Here is a 25,762-nt window from a genome sequence, read left to right as displayed (position 1 = left end):
ATCGCGTTATAGTTTCACTTTCAAGAGACGCGATCACACAAACTATGTTTACATTATGGAGCAACAGTACTTACCACACATTTCACAAGATCTGATGCTTGTCAGTGGTGCTCAGGATCTGTAAGTCATTCGCCATCATCCTCATCTCTCCTTACTGAGAGTGAAATCTTATGTACTGTAACAGGCTACCGCTAGCAAGGAGCTAACCATGTCCCTTTAGTGGCTCGCGTTATTTGCTTTCTGTGCCTTTCTGAATACAGACACCAACCCATCCCTGCACTTCACACCCCCTGCACGGCCTGGAACATAAAATTTATTTTGTTATTTTAGCTGTTGTCCGCGCTTGTTTATTTACAATACCTGCAGAGCTTCTGATGGTTCGGCCGGCTTAGAACAAGGGCGGGTTTATGCAAATGTTGGGGGCGTAGTGATCCCGACTGTTGCGTCACAGTCGGTGTTATGTTCTGATTCGCCTGTTTTTCAGTGGTCTTTTTTAATCACGAGATTTACATATGAAGGAAGAAACTATGGTGTTTGAGGCTCACTGTATGTCATTTCCACGTACAGAACTGTTATTATTTAAATATGCCAGGGTAAAGACAGTTTTTCATTCTATGGCACCTTTAATATTGCATCATTTATGATTTATTTTATCCACTGGCGACCCAACCGCAAATAATCAGAATGCATTTTTTTATTACCCGAGCCGCGGATTGTCCGCAGCGCACATGGATAACCGTGAAACTACTCCGTTTTGTTCTTGCAGTAGTTTAAATGTTTCAATTTCTTTTTTCCTCTTCAGTCTTATATTGGACAACATTAAACCTTATGAGTTACATCAGACTTCGCCATATTGAAGTTTAAATGTTTCTATTTGTTTTGTCCTCTCTCTAACATTGGATAATCAAAACGTTCTCATCTTGAGCAGAAAAGAATAACAGTTTCAAAGTTTAAATTCCAACCTAGCAATCTAACAACAATTACATATATATATATATATATATATATATATTGTGACGAGTCGGTTGCCTCCCCCTTATTGTCATCACCACCCAGTCCCGTATTCGCCGCCCTTCACCAGGCTCCCGACGGGAGTGGGTGTGTGAGAGAGGAGGGGCGCTGAACACCCAGGGCTGGCGGCGTGTGATGAGGCGCACCTGATGTGAATAGAGCCTCATCACCGCCGCTGTTTAAACGCCGAGCGCGCCTCTCCTCGAGAGACAGGTCTCTTCCCCGTGCATGCACGCTGGTGTCCTCGTGGGTCCAGGAAGGGTGCGTCGAGGAGGACTGCCGCACCCGGCTGACGGGCCAGGATGCCGGGCCTTCGAATCCCCCAGAAGCGACGGGAACTCAGGAGATGGACGTCGCCGCGCAAGAGACGCCGCCGCCACTCGCTCCCGGCCCCGAGAGGGGAGCGCGTGCGGCCACCGGACTCCGCCCCTTCCTTGGACCCTTCCCTGACGAACACTACCCTCCTTCACTAGCCCCGCGGCACAGCGAGGACACCAGGTTCCCCATCCCCTTTATTTGTTTAATAAAAACCTCTCCGAGGCTTGACGCCACACCCACTGTGTCTGTCGTTTGCTCCTCCCGCCACAATATATATATATATATATATATATATATATATATATATATATATATATATATATATATATATATACACACACACACACACACACTCACCTAAAGGATTATTAGGAACACCTGTTCAATTTCTCATTAATGCAATTATCTAATCAACCAATCACATGGCAGTTGCTTCAATGCATTTAGGGGTGTGGTCCTGGTCAAGACAATCTCCTGAACTCCAAACTGAATGTCAGAATGGGAAAGAAAGGTGATTTAAGCAATTTTGAGCGTGGCATGGTTGTTGGTGCCAGACGGGCCGGTCTGAGTATTTCACAATCTGCTCAGTTACTGGGATTTTCACGCACAACCATTTCTAGGGTTTACAAAGAATGGTGTGAAAAGGGAAAAACATCCAGTATGCGGCAGTCCTGTGGGCGAAAATGCCTTGTTGATGCTAGAGGTCAGAGGAGAATGGGCCGACTGATTCAAGCTGATAGAAGAGCAACTTTGACTGAAATAACCACTCGTTACAACCGAGGTATGCAGCAAAGCATTTGTGAAGCCACAACACGCACAACCTTGAGGCGGATGGGCTACAACAGCAGAAGACCCCACCGGGTACCACTCATCTCCACTACAAATAGGAAAAAGAGGCTACAATTTGCATGAGCTCACCAAAATTGGACGGTTGAAGACTGGAAAAATGTTGCCTGGTCTGATGAGTCTCGATTTCTGTTGAGACATTCAGATGGTAGAGTCAGAATTAGGCGTAAACAGAATGAGAACATGGATCCATCATGCCTTGTTACCACTGTGCAGGCTGGTGGTGGTGGTGTAATGGTGTGGGGGATGTTTTCTTGGCACACTTTAGGCCCCTTAGTGCCAATTGGGCATCGTTTAAATGCCACGGCCTACCTGAGCATTGTTTCTGACCATGTCCATCCCTTTATGACCACCATGTGCCCATCCTCTGATGGCTACTTCCAGCAGGATAATGCACCATGTCACAAAGCTCGAAGCATTTCAAATTGGTTTCTTGAACATGACAATGAGTTCACTGTACTAAAATGGCCCCCACAGTCACCAAATCTCAACCCAATAGAGCATCTTTGGGATGTGTTGGAACGGGAGCTTCGTGCCCTGGATGTGCATCCCACAAATCTCCATCAACTGCAAGATGCTATCCTATCAATATGGGCCAACATTTCTAAAGAATGCTTTCAGCACCTTGTTGAATCAATGCCACGTAGAATTAAAGGCAGTTCTGAAGGCGAAAGGGGGTCAAACACAGTATTAGTATGGTGTTCCTAATAATCCTTTAGGTGAGTGTGTGTGTGTATATATGTGTATATATATATATATATATATATATATATATATATATATATATAAATATAAATGTAGATCAGAAACGTCTTGTTACATCTCATAAGTTATAGATAGATAAATAGATAGTAAGAAAAATAACTATTTGCAGCATTGTTTTTTTCTGCTGTATTTTAGTGAAAGTAATCTATAATTTTGCCTCTCACCGTGTTTCTGTTGTTGTTCAAATAACCACGGCAGCTCTTGAACTTGGCACCGGCGCGCATCCGGAGAGAGAAAGCGCACGGAGCTGAAAAGGCTTGAATAAAGTGTGTTTAGCTTTAGATAAAAATACGAGGATATAGCACTGAAAGATATTTACCATAAACAACCCGGAGCGCTTGTAATGTGATCCGCTCCGCTGTTTTGATGCGCCGCTCACTTAAAATGGTGCTGCTGTTATGGCTCGCGGTCTGGATGGATGCCGGGGTGCGGATGCACTTATAGAAGTATTTAAGGATAAAAGACTCGAGTTGCTTTTAAAATATTCACAAGTCCTTTTCCTCGAGTCGAATAAAGTCTGGAGTCATTTCAGGTCAAGTCAAGTCTGAAGGCTATAAAAATGCGACTGGAGTCCTAGCCCATCTCTTTTTTTTTTTGCATCAGACATTTTGTTTGCATTTATTTTTGTCTTATATTAAGTATCCCTGATATACATAATGCTATGCATAAACACCATTTTAAAGGAATATTAAAATGTTCACTGTATAAGGAATAATTTTTATGATTATTTATATAATATTATTACATATGTTATATAAAGCTTGAAGCATCAGAATCGGCATCGGTATCGGCCGATCACCATGACAAGAAATCGGTACTCATATCGGCTGCAAAAATCCTGATCGGAGCATCCCTAATTGGGATATTTCTTATTTTAGGAATAGGATATATATTTTTTAGGAAAGCTGTCATTTAGAACACACCACCATATGCAAACCTTAGCAAAAAATAAATAAATAAAAATTGTTTAACCAGAACACACTACAGAACACACTGGGATCTGCATTTGCAATAATCAGTCCCTATAACATTCAACATTATTGAACCACTTTTTGTGCGGTACGAGTAAAGGGGGAAATATTCAAGTGCTTGCATGATTCTTTAGTTAAATGTATGTATAAAATATATTTTATAAAAAGATAAAAATATATATTTACAGACTCTACTTTAAAGGTTCACAGTTTAAGTTTACAATTGTGACATACAATGTCATAACATTTGATCTGAACAAAAAATTACATCTGCTTAATATCAATGAAAAATAAAGTGCTTGCAGGATTCCTAAAGAAAACAAAACAATTGTAAAACAATCAAATAAATACAGATGTTAAACATTTTCAGAACTTTTTAACTTGGATTTCACAGGTTTTTGAGTTTGTATTTATGTTCCACGTGTAATCGCTGAGACCGCGACGCGAGCACCGCCCCAACTGTGCAAAACGCCCCCGAATTATGAGAGAAAGCTGCGACTCTACCGCCTACCGCACCCCCACACAAAGGCTCTTCAACACGGGACGCGGCAAGAACAGAGGTTGCGCTTTACCACAAAAGCCCAAATGGTGCCACACTTCAGCTTTGTACACCGAAACAAGAGCAGGAACAATTCTTTCATCCTCCATTACTGGCAGCGAACTATATTAACGCTAACATTAGTGGAGTGCCCTGATGCTAGTATTTCCTGTCACTGTTTAAGTTCAGAGATGAAGACTGATATCTAGCGGTTGGGATATGAAAATATCGCGATACTCCCGTGTAACGATATTTTCTTACACCTCTAATCTTTATGTTAACAAACTTTACTAACCTTTCGTTTTGGAGCTTTGATGCAGTTATCTTCTCAAGGTGCAAACAGAAAATAAACTGCTCTGGTCATGTAAAAATTTGCACTAATCATGTGAAACTGCACATTTAATTGAGACCCTTTATTGCACTAAAACATCATTCAGTAAGGTTTTTAGAGCTTTATAAATGAAAACCTTTTTTACAGATTGTCAGATTGTGTTACTGTAATGAATTTTAGCAAATTTTGTCATGTATGATATTTTTGTGTTTCCCTGACGTGAAAATATGAAGCGATTGCGTGGTCTCTCTCTTTGATAAGCCATTATGCTTAATACGACTAACGTTAACCGAAATCTATGAAACGTGTAACAATGTAAACCACAGTAATGCGCTTATTTGAAGTTAACATGAGCATGTTGAATGGGTTTTTGCATGTGTAAACTTTTGCAATTGTCCCATGAAGTAAAAAGATGACATTAAACGTGACTAACAACAAGCCACGGTGAAAAGTCGCTCTTTTCAAACTGGACGGATTACACAGCGTTTCTGGTCTCGTGAATGGCGCTTCGGAAGAGACGTTGGTCATCCGAATGAAAATGAACAACTGAATCGTTTCACAAGGCCGTTCAAAGCGTCTCAGTCAGTTCCCTAGGTAGTGAATCAGTAGACTGTGCACACAAGTTCGTGCACTGGGTCTGGGAAAGACCGTGGATCAGTAAACAACTGGGACAATTGATCAATCAATTTGTAAATCATTACCATTGGTATTTATCAACAACAGGCAGGACAGTTATATTTTGATATTATTTTTATGCTATTTAAAGTAACTTAGCCCTATAATATGAAATGTACATGCTCTATTACAAATCCAGTCAGCATCAATGCTCCCTGTTGTCCAATGGATTGTGAAATGGATTTGCGCCAAAAAAGGTTGCAACTTCTGTTTCATCACAAATTTAATTAACTTATATTGATCCATTGTAAATGATTTAAAAGGCATCATTTAATTTTTTGAACTTAAAATGTACTTTTCTTTCTCCATCAGGGTGTGGCCAAAGGTTTCATTGGTGCTTTGTTGTCATTGCAAGATTTCAGAAGCAACCCACTCAGTTCTTCCAAGGCACTAAACACTCCCATGTGACCAGACCGCTCCACTGCAACTACATACTGTGTGTACTTCTAAGATGTGGAGTTTATTGTTTTCATTCCAGGTAATGTGTGTAAATGTTTAGAATTTTTACTATTATAATATGCTTTGCTGTTCTCAGTGGCATCTACGCTAATATTAATCTGTTTCATTCTTATTCCGAGGTCACCATAGCCACCAAAATCCAGTCTGTATCCAGATCAGATGGTGGATCAGCACCTAGAGACAACCTCGACATCTCTGAATGTCAGCGGAGACCATGTCAACAAGATGAGCTCCAGAGACAGAACCCCTCCGAAGACCCTGTTGGCCATCAGGACAAGACCATGAGAACCAGACAAGTCCTCTGCTCAATCTGGCCTGTGTTGCAGCCTAGGATTAAATCACGCCATGCTGGTTTCATCTGGCCAGAGGAGAACTAGAAAAATGACTTATTGTCCTCTTGCATTACTGACAAACTATGTTCCTGTTTAACTCTGTAAAGCTGCTTTGACAATCATTATTGTATAAAGCGCTATATAAATAAAGGTGACTTGACTTTTTATACAATTTTATATATTGTAACACCTGGTTCATTTTTTTTTTTTTTTTTTTACTTCTGCCTCATTTTAAAGATGTTATTGTGATATTTGTAAATGTTTGTTTTCTATCATTGTTTAGACTGTTTAATGAGCAAAGAAAAAAAAAAAATAAAGTTTAAACTGAATTTTGCAGTTGTAATACAGATGTAATGTTTGTCAACTGGAGCTTTAAAGGGAAAGTTCCCCCAAAAATTCAAATTTGCTCTTATTTTACTGACCCTTACTGACTTTTTTTTTCAAGCCTGTATGTTTGGTCTGTATGAACAATTATACAAATAGAGATTGTTATTAAATAAAGGCTATTATGTGTTGTAATTTATGTGTTGTTAGTGATTGATAAACACTAGTTAATCATTTTTAATAATTTTGTTAAACTATAAAAAAAATATGTTTATGTAGTTCCCCAGTAATTTCTTATCATGCCCAAATAATAAATCTTAGTTGAGGTAACGTAAAACGCATGGAGTAAATGGTTACATTTTAATTGACATAACTTGCTGTAGTTTTCTAAATGTTTGAACAATTGAAACATCTTAGTTGAATGGACTATAAAACTAGTTTAGTAAAGATTGAGGCAACTAAAAAAAATAATTCAGATAACACCGTGATATCAGAAATTGATTGAACGTAAAATTTCCGTGAAACTAATTAGTAAATAATAATTAGTTGAAACAGCTTGAATTTTTTTACAGTGCATCTAGTGTTGTTAATTTCATAAACTCCAAAGCAGCTGAAACGGATTAACAACCCCCTCTGCTACTTAACTGACCAGATCAATATCCCAGGAGTTTAATTTTCTTGATGCTATACTCGGATTAAAAAGTGTTTCTTTAAAAAGTGTTGAATTTTTTTGAGCAGTGTATAATTTGTGCACCACAGAAGAAAGTAAATCACCCAGATTTAACAGGAATGACATAAAGGTGAGTAAATGACAATTGTATTTCTCCATAGTCAATATGAACTTTCATTATATAAAAAAATTTATACATTTTAAAAAAGAAAAAGAATGAAGCATTGAAAAATTAATTTTCCCAAGGCAAAAATGTTTGGAACAACACAAGGGATAATAAAAGATTTTGTGAACTATTCCTTCAATTCCTTCCTTTATATTTTACGTTACTGCTTCAGTATTTTTTCAGCAGATATGGTTTCATGCACAAAGGCTCTTACTAGGGTTGTAACGGTATGAGATTTTCACGGTATGATAATCGTCTCAGAAAATATCACGGTTTCACGGTATATATTAAATGATCATTCTTATCAGTAACAATGAATCTTAAAAGAATAACAACAAGTTATTTGAGTGAACAAATCCTTTATTGCAACAAACTTGAAATCATTTTAATGAAAGTAAGCCTCCCTTCTGAGGAAAAAAGACAAAAACAAAAAAAACTATTACAAAATAAAGCCGTAAACCTTATGTATATCTTATATCACACTTTAACATTTTAATTAATGTTTTAAAATGTTATCAAATGAAAATTTAACAACTTTTATTTTGGCAAAGTGCTGCACAACAGAGGTATTCCAAGTTAAAACATGGACAAACATGATATTCCTTAAAAATAATGTTTAAATAAATAAATTATTATAAAGAATATTATTGTTGTCATAACTTTCAAGTACATTGTACAATGCTCATTTATTTCTGTCAGGACTTCAAGTTAAATTGAACTTTTATTTTGACGTGTTGTAGCAGACCTTTGAGTTTAGTGTATTTGACAATGGGTTTTCTCTCAGAGCAGCTCTGCTGATGTTCATGTTTATATAGATGCCTAAAACACCATTAGTGTCATGCATGCATACTTCAGTATGTAGTAGATAAAACGGCACCACTCATATCTACTTTTGATTTATCCATCCATCAGATTGCGTGTTTTAAGTGACAACCTCGTTAAATGTTATTCCGTAAATCCCATGTTCACGATTACACCGGGATTCCCTGATGTCCGCGAATATGAGCGAACATGTTGGATATATTGCCTGCTTTTGCGGTCACTTTGTGTCCACTTTTTTTGCAAATTGGATTCGTCCTCAAGGACAACCCCACGTTTGTGTTTTTTTTTTTTATATCCAAAATATTCCCATAATGCAAATTTAAACTTTTTTTCGGAGGGGGATGGAGATTAGATACAATCTCTGTCTCTGTCATTTCAGCAGAGTGAAGCAGCCGAAATAAATTGCATATGCGCGGGTGAGATTATTACATGTATATTTGTTTTTTAAACCGTAGATATGCAAATGTTTACGGTATGATAACAGTGTACGTTCAAACCGCGATAGACCGTCGTACCGGTATATCGTTACAACCCTAGCTCTTACAAAACTTTACAGAGTTTTGCAAGTGTTTACAGAGTACAGGGGTTATATTAGATGAAACTACTGACTGTGATTGCGCAGTTGGAAGAGACAAAAATCCTATCAAACCCCAAACACACATTTCATTACTTCTTTAAATGGATCTTTCCTTGACCTTTTTGAAGTCTAAATGGAAACACATGGGGAGCTCTGGATCTGTTTGCTTTCTTACAAATGAAACAAACAAACAACTTTCTAAATCTGTACTATTTGCAGTTGAAAGTAACATGAAGATTATGTGTGTGGTAGTCTCAGCCTCAGACGTTACGCCCACGGAACGTTGGCTAAACGTCTGATGCATATGGCACACTTATCTGGAAACACCTCAGGAGTTTCAAAGTCATTATCGGATTGGTTAGATTATACAGGATTTCCGGGAGACGCGCGTGTCGCGTTCTTTAACATTCCGCCTGGAAACAAAAATGCCATGGAGCCAAACCCCCTCATGAAAGAAGAAAGCCGTTGTGTTTACAACAGACGACGAGCACTTGTCAGGATCAACTAAACCCTGAATTTTCAAAATTATGTGAAAAATGAGTGTGTTATTGTGCTGGTAATTTGGCAGGTTTAGGACTGCTGTGTAGGGCTAAATCCCCAAGCTTCAGATGTTCTTTGTAATCTGTGCAGTGGTTGGTTTGCAGGAAATTAACTTTTCCAATAAGTTTCTTTTTTTTTTTTTTTTTTACCTTTTATGAGCATTTTTACCTTCATTAAACCACTTTTTCTAACCTAATTAAATGTATGCACCATCTTTTGTCCAAAATTCTTAAATGTAATCAATAAATTAAAATAGTAAAACACTATAGGGCTATTACTAATCAATGAAATCAGAATCAAAGTTTGTGTTTGCAATGCAGTAGTGGCAGAGAATCTGCATAAGAAGTGGCATTTAGATGCATTTACACACTGTTTAACGCAGGACACCTGCAGTTACAAATGCATAAATAATGTTTTGATGTTAAAAAAAGAGCTGAATATTGATATTTGAAATGATTTTCAACATAGCATATTTTCATACTTTTTATATATAAATCTAAAATCGCCCGTAGGTGGTGGCAAATCACTGCATGAGCGATTCATTCAAGTCATTGTCAACAGATCCATTCAAAGGGCTGATTGATTCAGTAACAAAACACCATCGTGCGTTGCAGAAGGTGCGTTTTCCATTACAGATTTGCACAAAACTTTTGCGATATTTTATAAGTGTCAATAAAAAAACTATTGCAAAATAACAGCGTTTCCATTGACCGATGTTATGCGACTAAAACATCATTTTTTCCACTCGCACCTTCTGCAACACACGATGGTGTTTAGTCATGGTGACGGATGTTGGTTGGTTTATGTATATCGCAGCCACCACACTACCAATTATTTTTAATAGAAAGAGACGTATGAGTGTATCGTTAGCAAAGCAGCACAGAGTGCCGTTTCTAGGATACGTATGACTAGAGCAGGGCCATCCTTTGGCCGGTGCAAGTGGTGCGGTCGCACCAGGCCCGTAAAGCACCACAGACATGTGCAGTGTAAATAAAGGGACAGCCATCCAAGCATTAATGGCAAGGAAAGCCCCTTATACTTGAGAGTGGCTACATATGATGTGTTTCTTGTAGGTTATAGTATACATTAAAGAATGATCATGTGATTTTTACGTACACCAGGTAACCAGTAAATGCAACCAGTAAATGTGTTTCCATTGTATGTAATAATCAAGGAACGTTCTGGCATAATAATCAAGGAACTTTGCTGCCGTACCATGGGTGCAGCAGGCGCAATGATATTACGCAGTGCCTGAAAGTAGTCCCCAGCTAGGTAACTAGTTATGATTTAGCCGGGGACTACTTTCAGGCACTGTGTAATATCATTGCGCCTGCTGCACCCATGGTACGGCAGCAAAGTTCCTTGATTATTACGCCGGAACGAGAGTATAGTTCCTAGCCATATCAGCCTAGAAAATCACAACTTTTCATTTTCCATCGGTCTTCGTGCACAAAGTAACTACAGAAGAGTTCAGTTTTAAATAGGAAAATTATCGAAACTATTTGGTCATTTTTGATGACCAAATGCTAATGGTCTAATCCGCCAGACAGGGAGATCGGCTGAATGGATTCAAAAACGGTAAAACTAAACTGTTTATCTCTAGGGGAATTGTAAAATGAGCCTATTTCCACAAAAAGTGGCATGTTCCTTTAATACTAGTAGTGTCAGAATTTCTAATACCAAGATTTGAAAACATAAGCAAAGCCTTAGGTGACATGAACAGGAAGGAGTCATGTCTCCCAAAGAAAAAATAAATAAAGAATAGTAGAGAATGTCTCAATTAGAAACCTTGAGCGCTCCTCTAACAGGAAGAGCAGTGACGGAAGTGTCAGAACTGTCTCCAAATCCAGTAAGAAACAGTCATTTTGACAACAAGCCTCTATTATCCGCCTAACCCATGATAAGACAGTTTGCCAGCAGCTGTCTTGCTCATGGAGCCTCTATCACCTTTTGCAGCTCTGGGTTGGAAATGGGACCCATTTTATTCACACCAGTGCATCAAAAACGCCGGTTGTATTGAACTGAAAATAAATGGCATAATATGTTTTTATAGTTCCATATGATGGAAAATCTTCATGGAGCATTCAATATTTGTGAAAACCGCAGTATAGCATCAAGCCTCCGACAGCGATAACAACCATACAAATGAATTGTGGTTTTATATTTAGAGAACAATTTAAGCTTGAATCAGCTATTTGCATTTATTGATTTTTAATATAATCAACATGATCTAACATGATCATACTAAATGTTTCAGGCTACATTACAGTCTGTCTGCAGTTTTGAACTGTCTGAGGTTGGGAGGCTTAATGATTCCTCTCTTCTCCTCCTTTCATGATGACCCTGAACCTTACACACACACACATACATACATACACACACACACCAATCAACAGAAAGGCAGCAATTTAATTTCTCCACAAGCTTAAAGGCGAAGTGCTAGCCTTCTGAAAAGAGATGAGATTTTCTTATTAATCTCCAACAGTACATCATCAGTCTGACCACAAACAATATGGCCTGATTCACCTTACTGTGACTACTCATTACTTATTCCATTATTGGTGTCATACCCTTTGTCAACCATCATTTTCACTTGTGCTGAAAGTCATCATGATGTAGGAACATAAGCTGGTAAAAATACGCTTCAAAAAGCATGAGTAATGAAACTAAACTGATGCAAAAGATGTAACTTCAGGTTATTCTGGAAAATAACTGCTTGCTTGCAGAGTAAGAAACCATTTGATTAATATGTCAAAGGATGTGAAGCCACAAACCTGGAAAATTTTGCCATTTTCAGTGATTAGTTCTTCCTCATACACTCTCATTATATCAAGCCGGTACATTTTAAACACAATTTAGTTTCCTGGAGGACTGATAAAAACCTGTGCACCTGCAGTCCCAAGTTGACATGCAGCCAGGAAGTCTGATTGGACTTTGAGATTTTCAGTTTTGTTTGCAATATGCATCAGATGGTCAGTGAACAGAATGTGGGCAGACTGTAGGCAGTCTGGTCAGAGACTGTGTTGGTTATCAGTATAGAAATAAGATCCTCTGGAACTAGATTTCTTATTCTATTATTAGTATTCCTCCCCTGAGCTCTCACATCTGAACAAAATCTAATTCAAAAGCACAAATGGGTTTGTTTAGCTTGAAGGTAAAACATGCATGGCACTGTACCTCTCTCTGTTCGCTGCAGATCTTGCAAAGCCACTGAGCCCTTTTTTGACTGCCTGCAGTCTCGATTCCACATTTAGTGCACACCTTCTGCAACACAAACACGCATACCATTAGAACATGTCAAACAAACACACAACATGATAACTACTGTAAAATGTATTAAGATTACATTAATATATACATATACACACACGTTAATTTATTTACACATAAGAAACTTGTCAAATATATTTATATAAAAAAAAAAATGGGTAACACTTCTTAACTATTAACTACGACTTTTCCCTCAATAAATTCTTAATTTGCTGCTTATTAATAGTTAGTAAGGTAGTTGTTAAATTTAGGTATTGGTAGGATTAGAGATGTAGAATAAGGAATTAATGTGTCCTTAATTAGCACTTATACATGACTAATATTCTAGTAATAGGCAAGCAACTAATAGGTGTAACCGTAAAATAAAGTGTTACCAAAAAATGTTATACTGTGATATTCTGCTATAATTATAAATGCGTTTACGATTTAACAATTTCATCTTTCATCCAGTGAAAGGTTAGCTTTTTTGCTCAAAAGAATATAGAGAAAGTGTACCACAATTTGTGCACAATTTGTCCCTTAACTTTTTTTTGTTTTGTTTACCTGCATGATAATTGGCAACACAATTTTTGTGTGTGTGTGTGTGTGTGTGTGTGTGTGTGTGTATGCAGAAATACATCCACCCTGCAATCGTGCTGATTGTAAAAAGCATCATCCCTCTTCACACTAAAATAAATTAAATTACAGCGGGAGATATTAGTGTGGACTCTGACAGCTTGGTTTTTAAGAATCAATTTGAAGTTGAGGGCTGGGATACGCTGTTATAATAAGAAAAGAGAAAGAACCTTTAATCAGACTTTATGTATTAGAAGACAAACACTAGATTGAAGTGCCAGTAATTTAGTTTTAGCAGAACTTCCATATGCTTAAATTGCTTTGAGATGGAGTGAGCGAGAGAAGAACAGAGAGAATGTGAGCGAGAGGGCACAAAGAAATCTCTTCAATTTCCGTTAAATACTTCTAAAGATCCCTCTGTGAGTGAGAGCCACCTCTAAAGCTGCTGTAAGCGGTTTAATACCACGCATAAAATGTCCCTACTGCTTGACAGATATCACTAAAATGGGTGTTGAGAAATCACACTTCACTCTGTGACAGCTCCAGGCTCTCTAAATGGGGAAAAAAATTTAACTGATTGCACCACGCACAACCTAGCCAATAAGAACGCTTGGAAGCGGCCTTTTGTCAACTTGGACCAATGGCATGAGTTTAGAACAGGACTGTTTTTTTTTGTCTTAACAATAATGAAAACTGTTGTAAAATAATTCAAACTTTGATGAAAAATGTTGTGAAAGTTTTTCTGAAATTTGTTTTATGGTAAGTGGTTGCAAACAATTTATTTTAGCAACATTTAAAAAATAAAAACATGTTGAAAGTCAGCTAATTACATTTATTTAAATGTAGTTAAAATAAATTGATTGCAATCACTTACCTTAAAAAAAAAAAAAAGTAAATTCAATTATTTATTTTTTCCAGTGTAGAGATGTACAGTACAAAAAAACAAACAGATATTCAATTTGAGATTTGTATTGTGTTTGTTTAGGGAACAATTCTCATATTAACTAGTGGCTTATTAGCATGCAAATTACTAGCATATTGGCCTTTTATTAGTACTTCTAAAAGGAAACATATTAATGCCTTATTCTGCAGGACCGTGTTTTCGATCCCTTAATCCTAACCCAACACCTAAATTTAACAACTACCTTACTAGCTATTAAAATTAAGCAACAATTTGTGAGTTTACGGAGGGAAAAGCCATAGTTAAAGTTAGTTAATAGTGAGAATTGGTCCTTAAACTAAAAATGACCAATTATAATAATAATAATAATAATAATATTATTAAGTGATAACCGATATTGTACAGATATACTGTGCAGCTTTTTTCTGTCTCTTAGTGGAATTATACTTTTCAAAGCAATTGAACTTATGATTTTCACATTACGGAAGATAAACTTCTGATAATCAGCCTAGCAACCATTCAAACCATAACAGCAACTAGTTAAAAACCACTCCAAAGACAAAGTGATTCCAGTACATTTTTTCTACAAATCTGGTAATTTCAGCAATAACTGACTCTCTGATTCCATATGGTATATGATCAACACAGTCTATTACACAAATGGTCACATATTGTCTGAACACAAAGGAATTACCAATCTAATAATAATAATGATCAATTCATTAATTTCCCCTGCATGTTGAAAAGCCATCGTAATTCCAGTGAGGTCTAGAAACAGCAGCTGTTGAAAATGATCAAAGGTCATGAGAGAGCAGGAGTGATGTGAGTTCAGGGTTTCTGTAACAGATGCTCTGTCCTCACTGGCACAGACCTGCTGTTAAGGATCTCATTCAGTCTTTAGCACTCCTTAGTCCTGTGTCAAGTCACAGTGTGTGTCTGTTCAGTTCAGTAGTTCAGTAGAAAATATCAGTCTTATGCCACAACGTGCAATATCAGTATACTAAAGCAGTGTTTCAGTTACACACTGCCTCCTTGTGGTCACACTGAGAACAAGTCAAAGTTTAAATCGACATTTCCAATAGCAGGCTATATTTGCGATGTATATTTGAGCATACTACCATACCACTTCAACACAGCTGCTCTGTCATGTTGACCATTTGCAGACCAACCTATGAGCTTTGTGTTTCCTCAGGATTTATTTTTAAAAAAATTTAAGGATAGTACTGTTGCGTTTTGGGTAACATAAGGTCTGAGGGACATTATTTGAAGAGATTTTCATTTATTATCCTACTTTACAACATAAATTACACACTATCATAAATCAAATATGAGTCATCATGTAAAGTCATGTCCTTGTAGTTGTTGTAGTCTTTATTTAGCAACTGGTTAGCAAAAGAGACTATAAGTTTCACTATTAATTTTTGAGGATTGATTGTGTGTAATGTTACATTGTTTTTGTAATACACTACCATCCAAAAGCTTGGGGTCAGTAAGAAATCCCAACATTTTTGAAGTAAGTCTTTTATGCTCACCAAGAATGCATTTATTTGATCAAAAACAAATTTTAAATGGTAAAATTGTAGACAAGCAATTCCCGCACACTATCGCAACTTGCAAAAAGGTAATATTTATTAACACAACGTTTCGGTCACACGACCTTCATCAGGAGTATACAAATGTTCAAATTCATCTCTTTTAAGATGAACACATGACCACTTCTGTAAACAATTAAGCTCATTAGGAGTATAAATTAACATCACATCGTAAACAGTTACAAATTATGATAGTTACAACAACCAACAAAGATCCCACTACAAATTCACAAGATCATCTAAAATACATAAACAACACGTTGTCTTCAAACAGCATCAAATTATTACACCAATCAGTCAAAACTCCATAACCACTCAAACTCATAAATTCATAATAGAAACGGCACATCAATCAAAACAATTACACCACTATAACATTACATTAAATGGTGCTTCATCGTTCATACCCATAGGTGATAAAGTTTGAAGGGTATAAATCCAAAACAATTGATCTTAACACACTTTTACTTGCTACCAGTTTTCATCCGACTTTAAGAAAAGGACTGCCTATGAGTCAGTTCTATAGATTGAGGAGGATTTGCCATTCTGATTCCGATTTTATTGAGAAATCGAAAATCATGAAAAATAATTTTTTGAACAGAGGTTATCCTTTGGACTGGGTCGAAGATGGATATCATCAGCTTTTAAAAAGACACGGTCTGAATTGCTAAAAAAGAAGATAATGAAAACAAGAAAGTACTCCTTTGCTTGTATTACAACATACTCACCTAAGTCTTACATGATAAAATAAATTTTTTAAAAAACACTGGCATTTATTGTCTTCTGATTCGGAGTTGAAGGATATTTTTAGATATCCTCCTTTGATTGTATATAAACGCGCCAGGAATTTAAAAGATAGCTTGGTACATGCTCGTTTTCAGAGCGCCAGTTCTCGTGCATCTCAGAGTTTACTTAGTCCTATACAGAAGGGCAATTATCGGTGTGGGAATGGTGCTCAGTGTAATAATACTTTTAAAACATCATTTTTTTGTCATCCTAGAACTGGTAAAAAATATAACATCAAATCTGTGATTACTTGTGTTTCCACTCATGTTGTGTACTTGATCCGTTGTCCTTGTGGTATAGGCTATGTGGGAAAAACGTCACATCAATTGAAACAAAGAATTAGTGAACATAAGAGTTCGATCAGAAGAAAAGATATGAATTATCCAGTTGCGGCACACTTTTTAAATTTGAATCACGATGTTACCTCTTTACGTTTTTGTGGGATTGAGAAAGTAACTTTGCCACCTAGGGGTGGAGACATTGAATTACTTCTACAGAGACGTGAATTGTTTTGGATTTATACCCTTCAAACTTTATCACCTATGGGTATGAACGATGAAGCACCATTTAATGTAATGTTATAGTGGTGTAATTGTTTTGAATGATGTGCCGTTTCTATTATGAATTTATAATGAGTTTGAGTGGTTATGGAGTTTTGACTGATTGGTGTAATAATTTGATGCTGTTTGAAGACAACGTGTTGTTTATGTATTTTAGATGATCTTGTGAATTTGTAGTGGGATCTTTGTTGGTTGTTGTAACTATCATAATTTGTAACTGTTTACGATGTGATGTTAATTTATACTCCTAATGAGCTTAATTGTTTACAGATGGAGCTTCGTTAAGTGGTCATGTGTTCATCTTAAAAGAGATGAATTTGAACATTTGTATACTCCTGATGAAGGTCGTGTGACCGAAACATTGTGTTAATAAATATTACCTTTTTGCAAGTTGCGATAGTGTGCGGGAATTGCTTGTCTGTTGAGGCGATCCACCTGGTTGGTCCTTTGTCCTACGCACCTATTACTTGCAGGTGTGCGATGGAGTTTGATCATTAAATGGTAAAATTGTAAAATACGATTAAGATTTAAAATAACTGTTTTCTATTTTAATATATTTTAAAATTGTATTTATTGTTTTGATGACAAAACTGAATTTTCAGCAGCCAATACTCCAGTCCTCAGTGTCACATGATCCTTCAGAAATCATTGCAATTTGCTGATTTGCTGCTCAAGAAAGTATTTGATGAATAGAAAGTTCAAAAGAACAGAATTAATTTGAAATGTCTTTTTTTAACAACATAAACATTAACTATTCATCAGGTAGCATTTTTTTACTCCAAAATGTTGGATGCAGAGCAAGATAAGCCATTACATGTGAAAAAAGGCAAGTTCTAAATCTTTTCTGCAAGTTCTAAATTGTAATGTACAGAAATCTTAAGGTGTGTTACTTTTTAAACCAATAAGTGAGATAACAATGGCACAAAAGTTGCAAGTACTTCAGTTTAAGGTATTGTAAAGAAAAACCTATATGACTAACCAAAATAATGCAACAATAACATGGCTGATCTCACCCCGGTCTACCCTAATGTGAACCACAGACCTTATTTTAATCATAAATCCAAATCCTCCGTTCCAAAAAACCTAAAATTCCTGAGGGAACATGCGAGTTACTCTCTTTAAGGTTTTGAATAACTTTTTTACTGCAGTATAGTCTTTTGGACTGTCCTTAAATGTACAGATCTTTGCTGCCACTATGTGGCTTTTTAGTATTACTGCATGAGCCCACAGATCGTTACTACATGGAAATGACTATGCGTACTTGCAAAAAGCAGTGAGTGTGAGTGTCAAGGGTAGAGAACATAATGTTTAGAATATTTAGACCAGTTTGTACCATGCAGCAGTCCAAACAGAGGACGGACGGAGAGCTCAGCAGCCCAAACACTTCTCCACACAGCAGGCACTGTGACAGGCCGTTTCCCACAGCAGATCTCCTCATGTTCTCCAGACGCTCCACTAAACGCCTGAAACACACACATCTAAAGTTACAGAAGACAGGACATTGTGTGACAAAACAGAAAAAGGCATGATAAAGCATAAATGTGATGCAGACTGATAAAGTCTCACCCAATCCGGTGTTGCTCAATGATCTCGAGCTGTTCAGCGCGGTGGATGACACTCATGATGAGATCCAGCTCTCTTTTCTCAAGTGTCTGAGCTTTCCTCTGTCTCTCTGATTGAAAGGTGTGGAAGGACCAGCCTGTATGTAACCTGGGTGGAATACAGACACATAAACGAGACAAATATCATTCATCAGCTATCAATCACTATGACTGTCTTTTCCCACACACTTTTTACATTGGCGGAGTAGAAGAAAAACATGTTGAAATACAATTTGTGCAACAGATTTAAACAAACAAACTTACTTTGCTCTAAGCGCTAGTTGTCTGTCATTGGGACAGACCCAGTGCTCATTCTCACTGCCAAACATGGTGTCTGTCATGTTTCACTGTGGAGCTGTAACAGATCAGAATGACTAGTCAAATATCATTATGAGAATATTCAGGTGAATTAAAGTACGATGTAAAAGTATGAAACAACAGTAGCAATATAAAGTAGGTTTGAGAACGTAATTGTTTCCGAGCGTGAATATAAATATATAATAAGCACTCAACTTCAACGTCACAACCACTCATTGGCTTTGACAGGTGTTAGCTGTTTGTTGTGATGGAGCTTACATTCAATTATGTGAAAGTGGAAGGACGTGGCTCAACTGATAACTGGATTATTCATCTCACAACACCTGCCAAATGACAGTTTCAGACACCATACACGAAGACATATTGTGCAGTCTAACATAAATCATTAAAATAACGCTTTATGATGAAAATAACAGTACAACTTCTTAAATGGAATGAGACTGTATACATGTATGTTTGTTCTGGTACTGAATGGATCCTATTTATTTAATAATTGATGAGTTACATGCAAGTTAAATGAAAGAGGTTGTGTAACAAAAAACACATCAATAAAATAAAATAAAACATTTTAATCAAATAATGTACAGGCGTTGATAATATAATGATAAATAACACATCATAGTATATTATCTTTGCACATATCATATATACTGGAGAAACACACATAACCAGCCACATTCACATTTAAGACTATTACTGAATTAACTTAGTGAATTAAATGTTAGAATTAGCTAAATTCTACATTTAAATTATTTAGAAATTGATATTAAAAAAAAAAAAAAAAACTTAGGGAAACCTCACTCTTTTTAAAGGGTAAGAAGAAACACTTTCCAGCTGAGTAGACAACTTGGCATTTGTATTTGTAAGACTATTGAATTGATGAATATAAATCAGGTTTTGATTAAATTGGTTAAATTATGTATATATTATTATTCATATAATAATAAATATTTATTATTATTGATTTTGTATGTGTGTGTATATACACACACATACATACTTTATAAATGTATTTAATAATATTTTAACAAGAATAGTAATAATAATAATTATTATTATTATAAGTTGTTATACACATTTATAAATTATTAATATTAAAAGGCATTAAATTACAGGAAAACGATGGGGACATCACATTATTACAAAAAAAATCTTATTCAACAGATCTATTCATGTTGTGGTAAAACAAATGGATAAGATATTTGCTGTTGAAACAATCATGACTTTCAGTACACTGATAAAAATTCTACATTATAAACATCAAACCCACCCACATAATGTATTGTGCATAAGTTTAAGTAACTTGAAGCACTTGCTCATTTTCTCTCTCTCTCTAACACAGACACAATCTACACCTTTATGGATAAGCGAGGCCAAGTCTATTTACATTTCCATGAGAACTCCTGCTCTTTATTTGGCTCTGCTGCACAGGCCTCAGGCACAGATGACAACAGCTCCAACAAACTACTTAGTTACACTAGCAGACTTACAGCGCACCTACAGGCTACAGCATTTCCTCTCATGCCAATAACTTTATTTCTAGAGAAAGAAAAAGTCTAGCAAACTACAAACCCTGGTATTTACTTGAAGAGTACAGATATCAAGCAACCTCCAAGTTCTTGTGTACTTTCTTCCATTTGCATTTCACACACTGCAGAAAACCCTGACTGATAACCAGTAGGGATTTCATTCAGAGAAAATGCATACTCTCTAACTACTGTTTTTAAGCTGGAATACAAAATGGCCAATCCATTCCCTCAAAGAAAACACCCATATCCTCTTGCTCCTAAATTACACAGAAAAAGGGTAGGTAGAGTCCATATTACATTAACTACAGGTCTCTTACTCCAGGCAAGGCTCCTTTTTAAGACGTCAACATTCTGGCATCCATTCAAGTCTAATCCACTTAATAGCAGTTAGCAAACAGGCACAGATGGACAAGAAAGAGTGTTTACCTTACAAGAGGACAGATCATGTGGCGTTACTCTGAGAAAGTGAGAGTAGAGGAAATAAGGCAGCGGAGGAGGAAACTCCTGATTACACTGATCTCAGATCAGGTTCGCTGCCTCACTTGCCATGGATCAAGTCACATGACCGGAGTACAATTCACCCAAAACATCCTGCTCCTCCACTGATTACAGTGATTGAATAAAGAAACAAAAGAGTGATGGTGGTACAGCCAAACTGAGACAGGCCTCATAGGTGCTAGAGGCTAAAGGCTTTACTATTGACCTGGCCTTTAAAATCAGTCAGTGTAAATCACAGTAATCTCATTCGCTAGGTCTGCTGCAGCACTAAACTGTTTAGAATAGAATATTAAGGGACGACTACATTGTAAAATTTCTTGTGGAGTAAATATGTTCACTGGTGGTCAAGCAATTAAGCAGCATGGGAGGTTGACAGTTGCAAAGACAGCATCTTTCTGAAGTGTCTGAAGCACCCAGAAACTATAAATACAGTGTATGTAAATTTGGCATAGTATAAAAAACAAAGCATCTTTACACAGCCAAGATAAGGCAGCTCTGTGCCTGCTTGAAACTCTGCGTAAAGACACAATGCCGTATAAAAGCCAGACTAAATTATGCCTGCTCTAACCCACCTCAGCCCCTATAGTATCAAAGTGTAGAGTTACCATAGGGTTATCAATTGCTGTGTAAGTCAATTTTTACTTTTGCAGTGTAAATTCGGCATTAAACATTATACAGTTTCTTGTAAATGCACCCTATAACTTCAGTTTTGCTAGCTTGTTTAATAATTGCAGAAATTCGGTCAATAAAATGTTCAAACCAATAAAATCCCCTCAAGCTCATAAAAAAGAAAAAAAAACTATCTGCACACTTTAGCACTTGTAAACATATCAATGTCACTGCCCAGTGTTATTAAAACAGCGAAAAGACACTTTTCAAACAAAACATTTCACAAAAAGAAGTTTGTTAGGCTTCAAGCGACAAAACAACAATAAAACTTCTCTGACACTTTCTAGTTGGATCATGTTCAGAGTTAATGTGAACTTACACGCTTGAACACCTGTGTGAAATTGAAGAGAGATGACTTCAATAGTACACTAAAAACACTGAGAGCAGATGGCTACAAACAAAAATGGTTCAGAAAAGAAAGTGGAGCTAGTTTGAAGAAAACTTCTGGCCCCATTTGATTGGTCTTACATGGTTTAATATCATGTTATCTAATGCATTTGACAACTGACAATATCACATTTATTTCCTTTAAAAACAACTGCTTAATTCCTAACCAAACAACATAAAAGGACACAAACAGATGGTCTAAACACAACAGCAGCATGCCTTACCTTGAGACGTGATGTTTCCAATGTTATTTATTTTCTTCGCAAATGCCTCTCAGCTGTCGGACACAAACCCCCATTGGCAGGGTCAAAGCTGCGCACACCCAAAAAAAAAAAGGTAGCAGGTGTCACAGAAAACAAGGTAATCCCGTGGATAATGGTGTGAAGGTGTTGACTGTGAGAGCGCGCGTGCTTGGAGGTTTGGTAGCCGCTTTGAAGGTCAGCTACGCAGTAGTTTATCTCTAAGTCTGCAAAAAGAGCGCGAGGGGAAAATCTGAGGTCACACCTTCCCACCACAGCAGATGCTGGAGCGCTGACCACGTGCTCCCTCCCGGGCAAACGCGCGCAAGTTTCCAAGGTGAAGAGGAAGTGCAATGAATCAGTGGATTTTTTTATTATTATTAAATCTGAGCGATTACCTTTATGGTAAAACTAAACCCAAAAATACAGCTAACCTCAAAAATGCGTTTATTGTCATTTTTGGTAGTACGTGAAACAAAATACGGAGACGCCAGGTGCCGCTAGGGTTGCCACTCGTCACTTAAATTACGGAATCGTCCCGTATTTAAAGGTAAAATGGTAAAAGCGATTTGTCCCGCATTTTACAAATGCCAACATAGTTGAATTAACAAATAAGTATTTTGGCCTGTTTATAATATTAATAGCAATTATAATTAAATCAATTTCATACGAGGTATTAGAGAAGCTCATTTGCGCGTGATTGCATTTTGGCGTCTTTGTTTTCATAGCGATGGAGTCTCCAGATCGCGCGCTTTAAAGCCCTTTCACGTGAGCGCAGCATGCGCTAAACAGACCTGTGCGGCTTTAAAACATTTAGGAGTTCACGTCCGCCCTTTGAACACAAGGCTCTCCAGATGTAAGGCTCAATGGGAAAGTTATCAATGGGTCTGTCCAGTAACTAATGATAAACGCGCAGTTTCAGTTGCTCACGGTGAACTGTCTGACTTAAAGGGATAGTTCACCCAAAAATTAAAATGTTGTCATCGTTTACAAAACCCACAAGTTGTTCCAAACCTTAATAATTTCTTTCTTCTGTTGAACATAAAAGATGATACTTTGAAGTATGTGGGTAACCAAAGAGTTTCTGGTCCCCAGTGACTTTGATAGTATTTTTATTTTATTTTTCAAATTTTCAAAGTTACTGGGGACCAGAAGCTGTCTTCTTTTGTGTTCAACAGAAGAAATAACTGTATGCAGGTTTAGAACAACCTGGGTAAATTATGACAGAATTTTCATTTTTGGGTGAACCATAGACAAACACATCTGTGCTTCAAGGTATAATAGGCCTATTGTTTTTATTAAAATTTGCATAGTCTGTTAATATAATATTCCATTCATTATCAGAGCTTGGTAGACATTATTATAGTTTTAGACATTATTAGACAGATGAATTAATGGATTATAATTAATGTTAGAACCTAGAATTATAAATATATACATGTCATATGTCATATACAATTTTTTGTTTGTTTTTTAAATGCTAAATTATTTAGATGAAAATGTGGGACAAATAAATGTAGCCCTAATTTGAGCAAATTAATATAAATAAATAAATAAAAATTCACCCCATCCAGGTAACAGCTGCAGAACTGTCAAAAAAGACTACTAATAATTAATAGTAATAAATAATCTAATTTAAAATAACAAAATTAATATGTTCTGTTGGAAGTTTACATACTTGAGCATGTATATTTTTTCTTCGTGAATGGGTGTCCCTTATTTTGCCTCGCTGAAGGTGGCAACCCTAGGGTGCCGCAGTGCAGAACATAAAAGTAGATTAATACAGTGTCTGTGACGCAGTGGGAATAAACACAAATACTTAAAACATGAATTTAGTTAATAATAAGTCACAGACAAACCTGGGAAAAAAATGAAACAAAACACTGGAAACTCTGTGAATTGCTACCTGCCAAGAGAGGCCAGTGTCTCTCCAGGGTATCTTAGCAACAGGCGTTTGTGAAAAAAGTACAGACAGCATGCGCATACACACTCATACACACGCACAGGAGGAGGAAAAACATAGTTGGAAAGCAGCATGCTATGCCACCAATACAATGTTCTTATCCCTGAGGTATTAAAAAAAAAAACACATGGAGTTAATACTGACAGGTGTATTTTTCTGCCTGCAGCAGGTTGCGTGCGAGTTTTTGTTCTAACGTCTAAACAACAGACAATGTGCTTCTCCTGAGTAAGATCCTTAATGTTTGAATCTATAAATGCAAATACATGAATCATGAACATGATTTTACCTTTATGTTCAGGGCATAGGCCTATGGAAAAACACTATGGGGTGCAATATACAATGAACAAAATTCAGAATGTCTGTTCATCAAAGATTCCTGATAACGTTTTCAAGACTGATAATGACAAGAAATGTTTCTTGAGATGCAAATCAGCCTATTACAATGATTTCTGAAGGATCACATGACACTGAAGACTGGAAAAATGTCCTTTTAAAATATATTAAAATAAAAAAATAATTGACCAGGCTGGGAGACCAGCAAAAATCAGCCTGACCAGCTAAAGCTGGGGGGTTTTCAGCAGGGTTCTATTAATATTTCATGTCAATGCAGCTTTAGTGAGCATAATAGCATTAAATAATCCTTACATTAATAATCAAAACATTAAATAATCTTACACAAGTGTTTTTTTTTTAAGCTGTAGTTTTGAATGTTTATTAAAATGTGTGATTTGTTGTGAATTTTATTATCCAAACAACCTTTACATTTCAACATATTCAAGCTATTGTAAAAACAAGTGAACACAATAAAACCACACTGGAACACATTCAGATAAAAGTCGATTATATAATGAAAGCAGACCTTAAATGGAAAGTAAAATTTTCTCAAGAATTTCTATTGTAGGGCATTTTTGTTTTAATGCTTAAAACATTAAAAACCATATTTGTCGACCAAAAGAACTGACTGATATTTTGAGTGTATGACTCCATTACATATTTCTTGATGAATTGTTTTCTGTTATCATTTATTGTTTAAATTAGAAAATCTGTTTCAACGCACCTGAACAATTCACTTTTGTTCCCTGGGCAATAACAGTGAAAACGATCAATATTCGGTTTTCAGTCAAAATTTTTAAATGATGTCTCTACAGAACTATGGGGGGAAAAAGAAAAATAAAGTGTGACAAATGCACAATTCTTACAATAAATAGTTTGATTAAAGACTGCTTTAAAAACTCTTTAATGTGTATATTGTTGCTTATTCATCTGATGAAGTATAAAGTAAATGCTGAAATGTCAGGCTCTCGTTCCTCAGGTAAACCGGCTGCAGTAGCAATCAAATCCATTATTGACAGAAAATACAATTAGTTACGCCCAGATGGCCTTCAACAGAATAGAGTGCATCCGTCATGCCCTCCACACAAAACCAACCACTTCAATTTCTGACATGTTCAATAGCAAACCGAAAATATATTGCGTTCCATTTTCCACTAATGGATGTTACATTGTTTTATTATTAACCTTGATCTGTAAGATTAGAGTCAAATAACAA

General features: G+C 36.5%; 1 protein-coding gene across 3 annotated transcripts in view; it reads right to left on the bottom strand.

The window, feature by feature from the left end:
* Positions 1-22,570, bottom strand: part of LOC306871406 (double C2-like domain-containing protein beta) — a 301,845-nt gene extending 279,275 nt beyond the window's left edge. For 2 of the 3 annotated variants that reach the window (XM_079419309.1, XM_079419310.1), the window contains exons 1-5: positions 22,236-22,570; positions 18,875-18,965; positions 18,576-18,719; positions 18,343-18,472; positions 12,523-12,609 (exon numbers count right to left, since the gene is read on the bottom strand). In XM_079419309.1, the coding sequence (XP_079275435.1) occupies positions 12,523-12,609; positions 18,343-18,472; positions 18,576-18,719; positions 18,875-18,951 (438 nt within the window). In that variant the 5' untranslated portion in view covers positions 18,952-18,965; positions 22,236-22,570. Of the gene's footprint in view, positions 1-12,522; positions 12,610-18,342; positions 18,473-18,575; positions 18,720-18,874; positions 18,966-20,883; positions 20,973-22,235 lie in introns of those variants that run through there. The other variant, XM_079419311.1, reaches the window with a different exon arrangement.
* Between the last annotated feature and the right edge of the window lie 3,192 nt (positions 22,571-25,762).

Source organism: Barbus barbus (genome assembly GCF_936440315.1).
Source record: "Barbus barbus genome assembly, chromosome: 6".
Taxonomy (NCBI): Eukaryota; Metazoa; Chordata; class Actinopteri; order Cypriniformes; family Cyprinidae; genus Barbus; species Barbus barbus.
The sequence above is the reverse complement of the archived record's forward strand: the minus strand, read 5'-3'. Positions and strand labels throughout refer to the sequence as shown.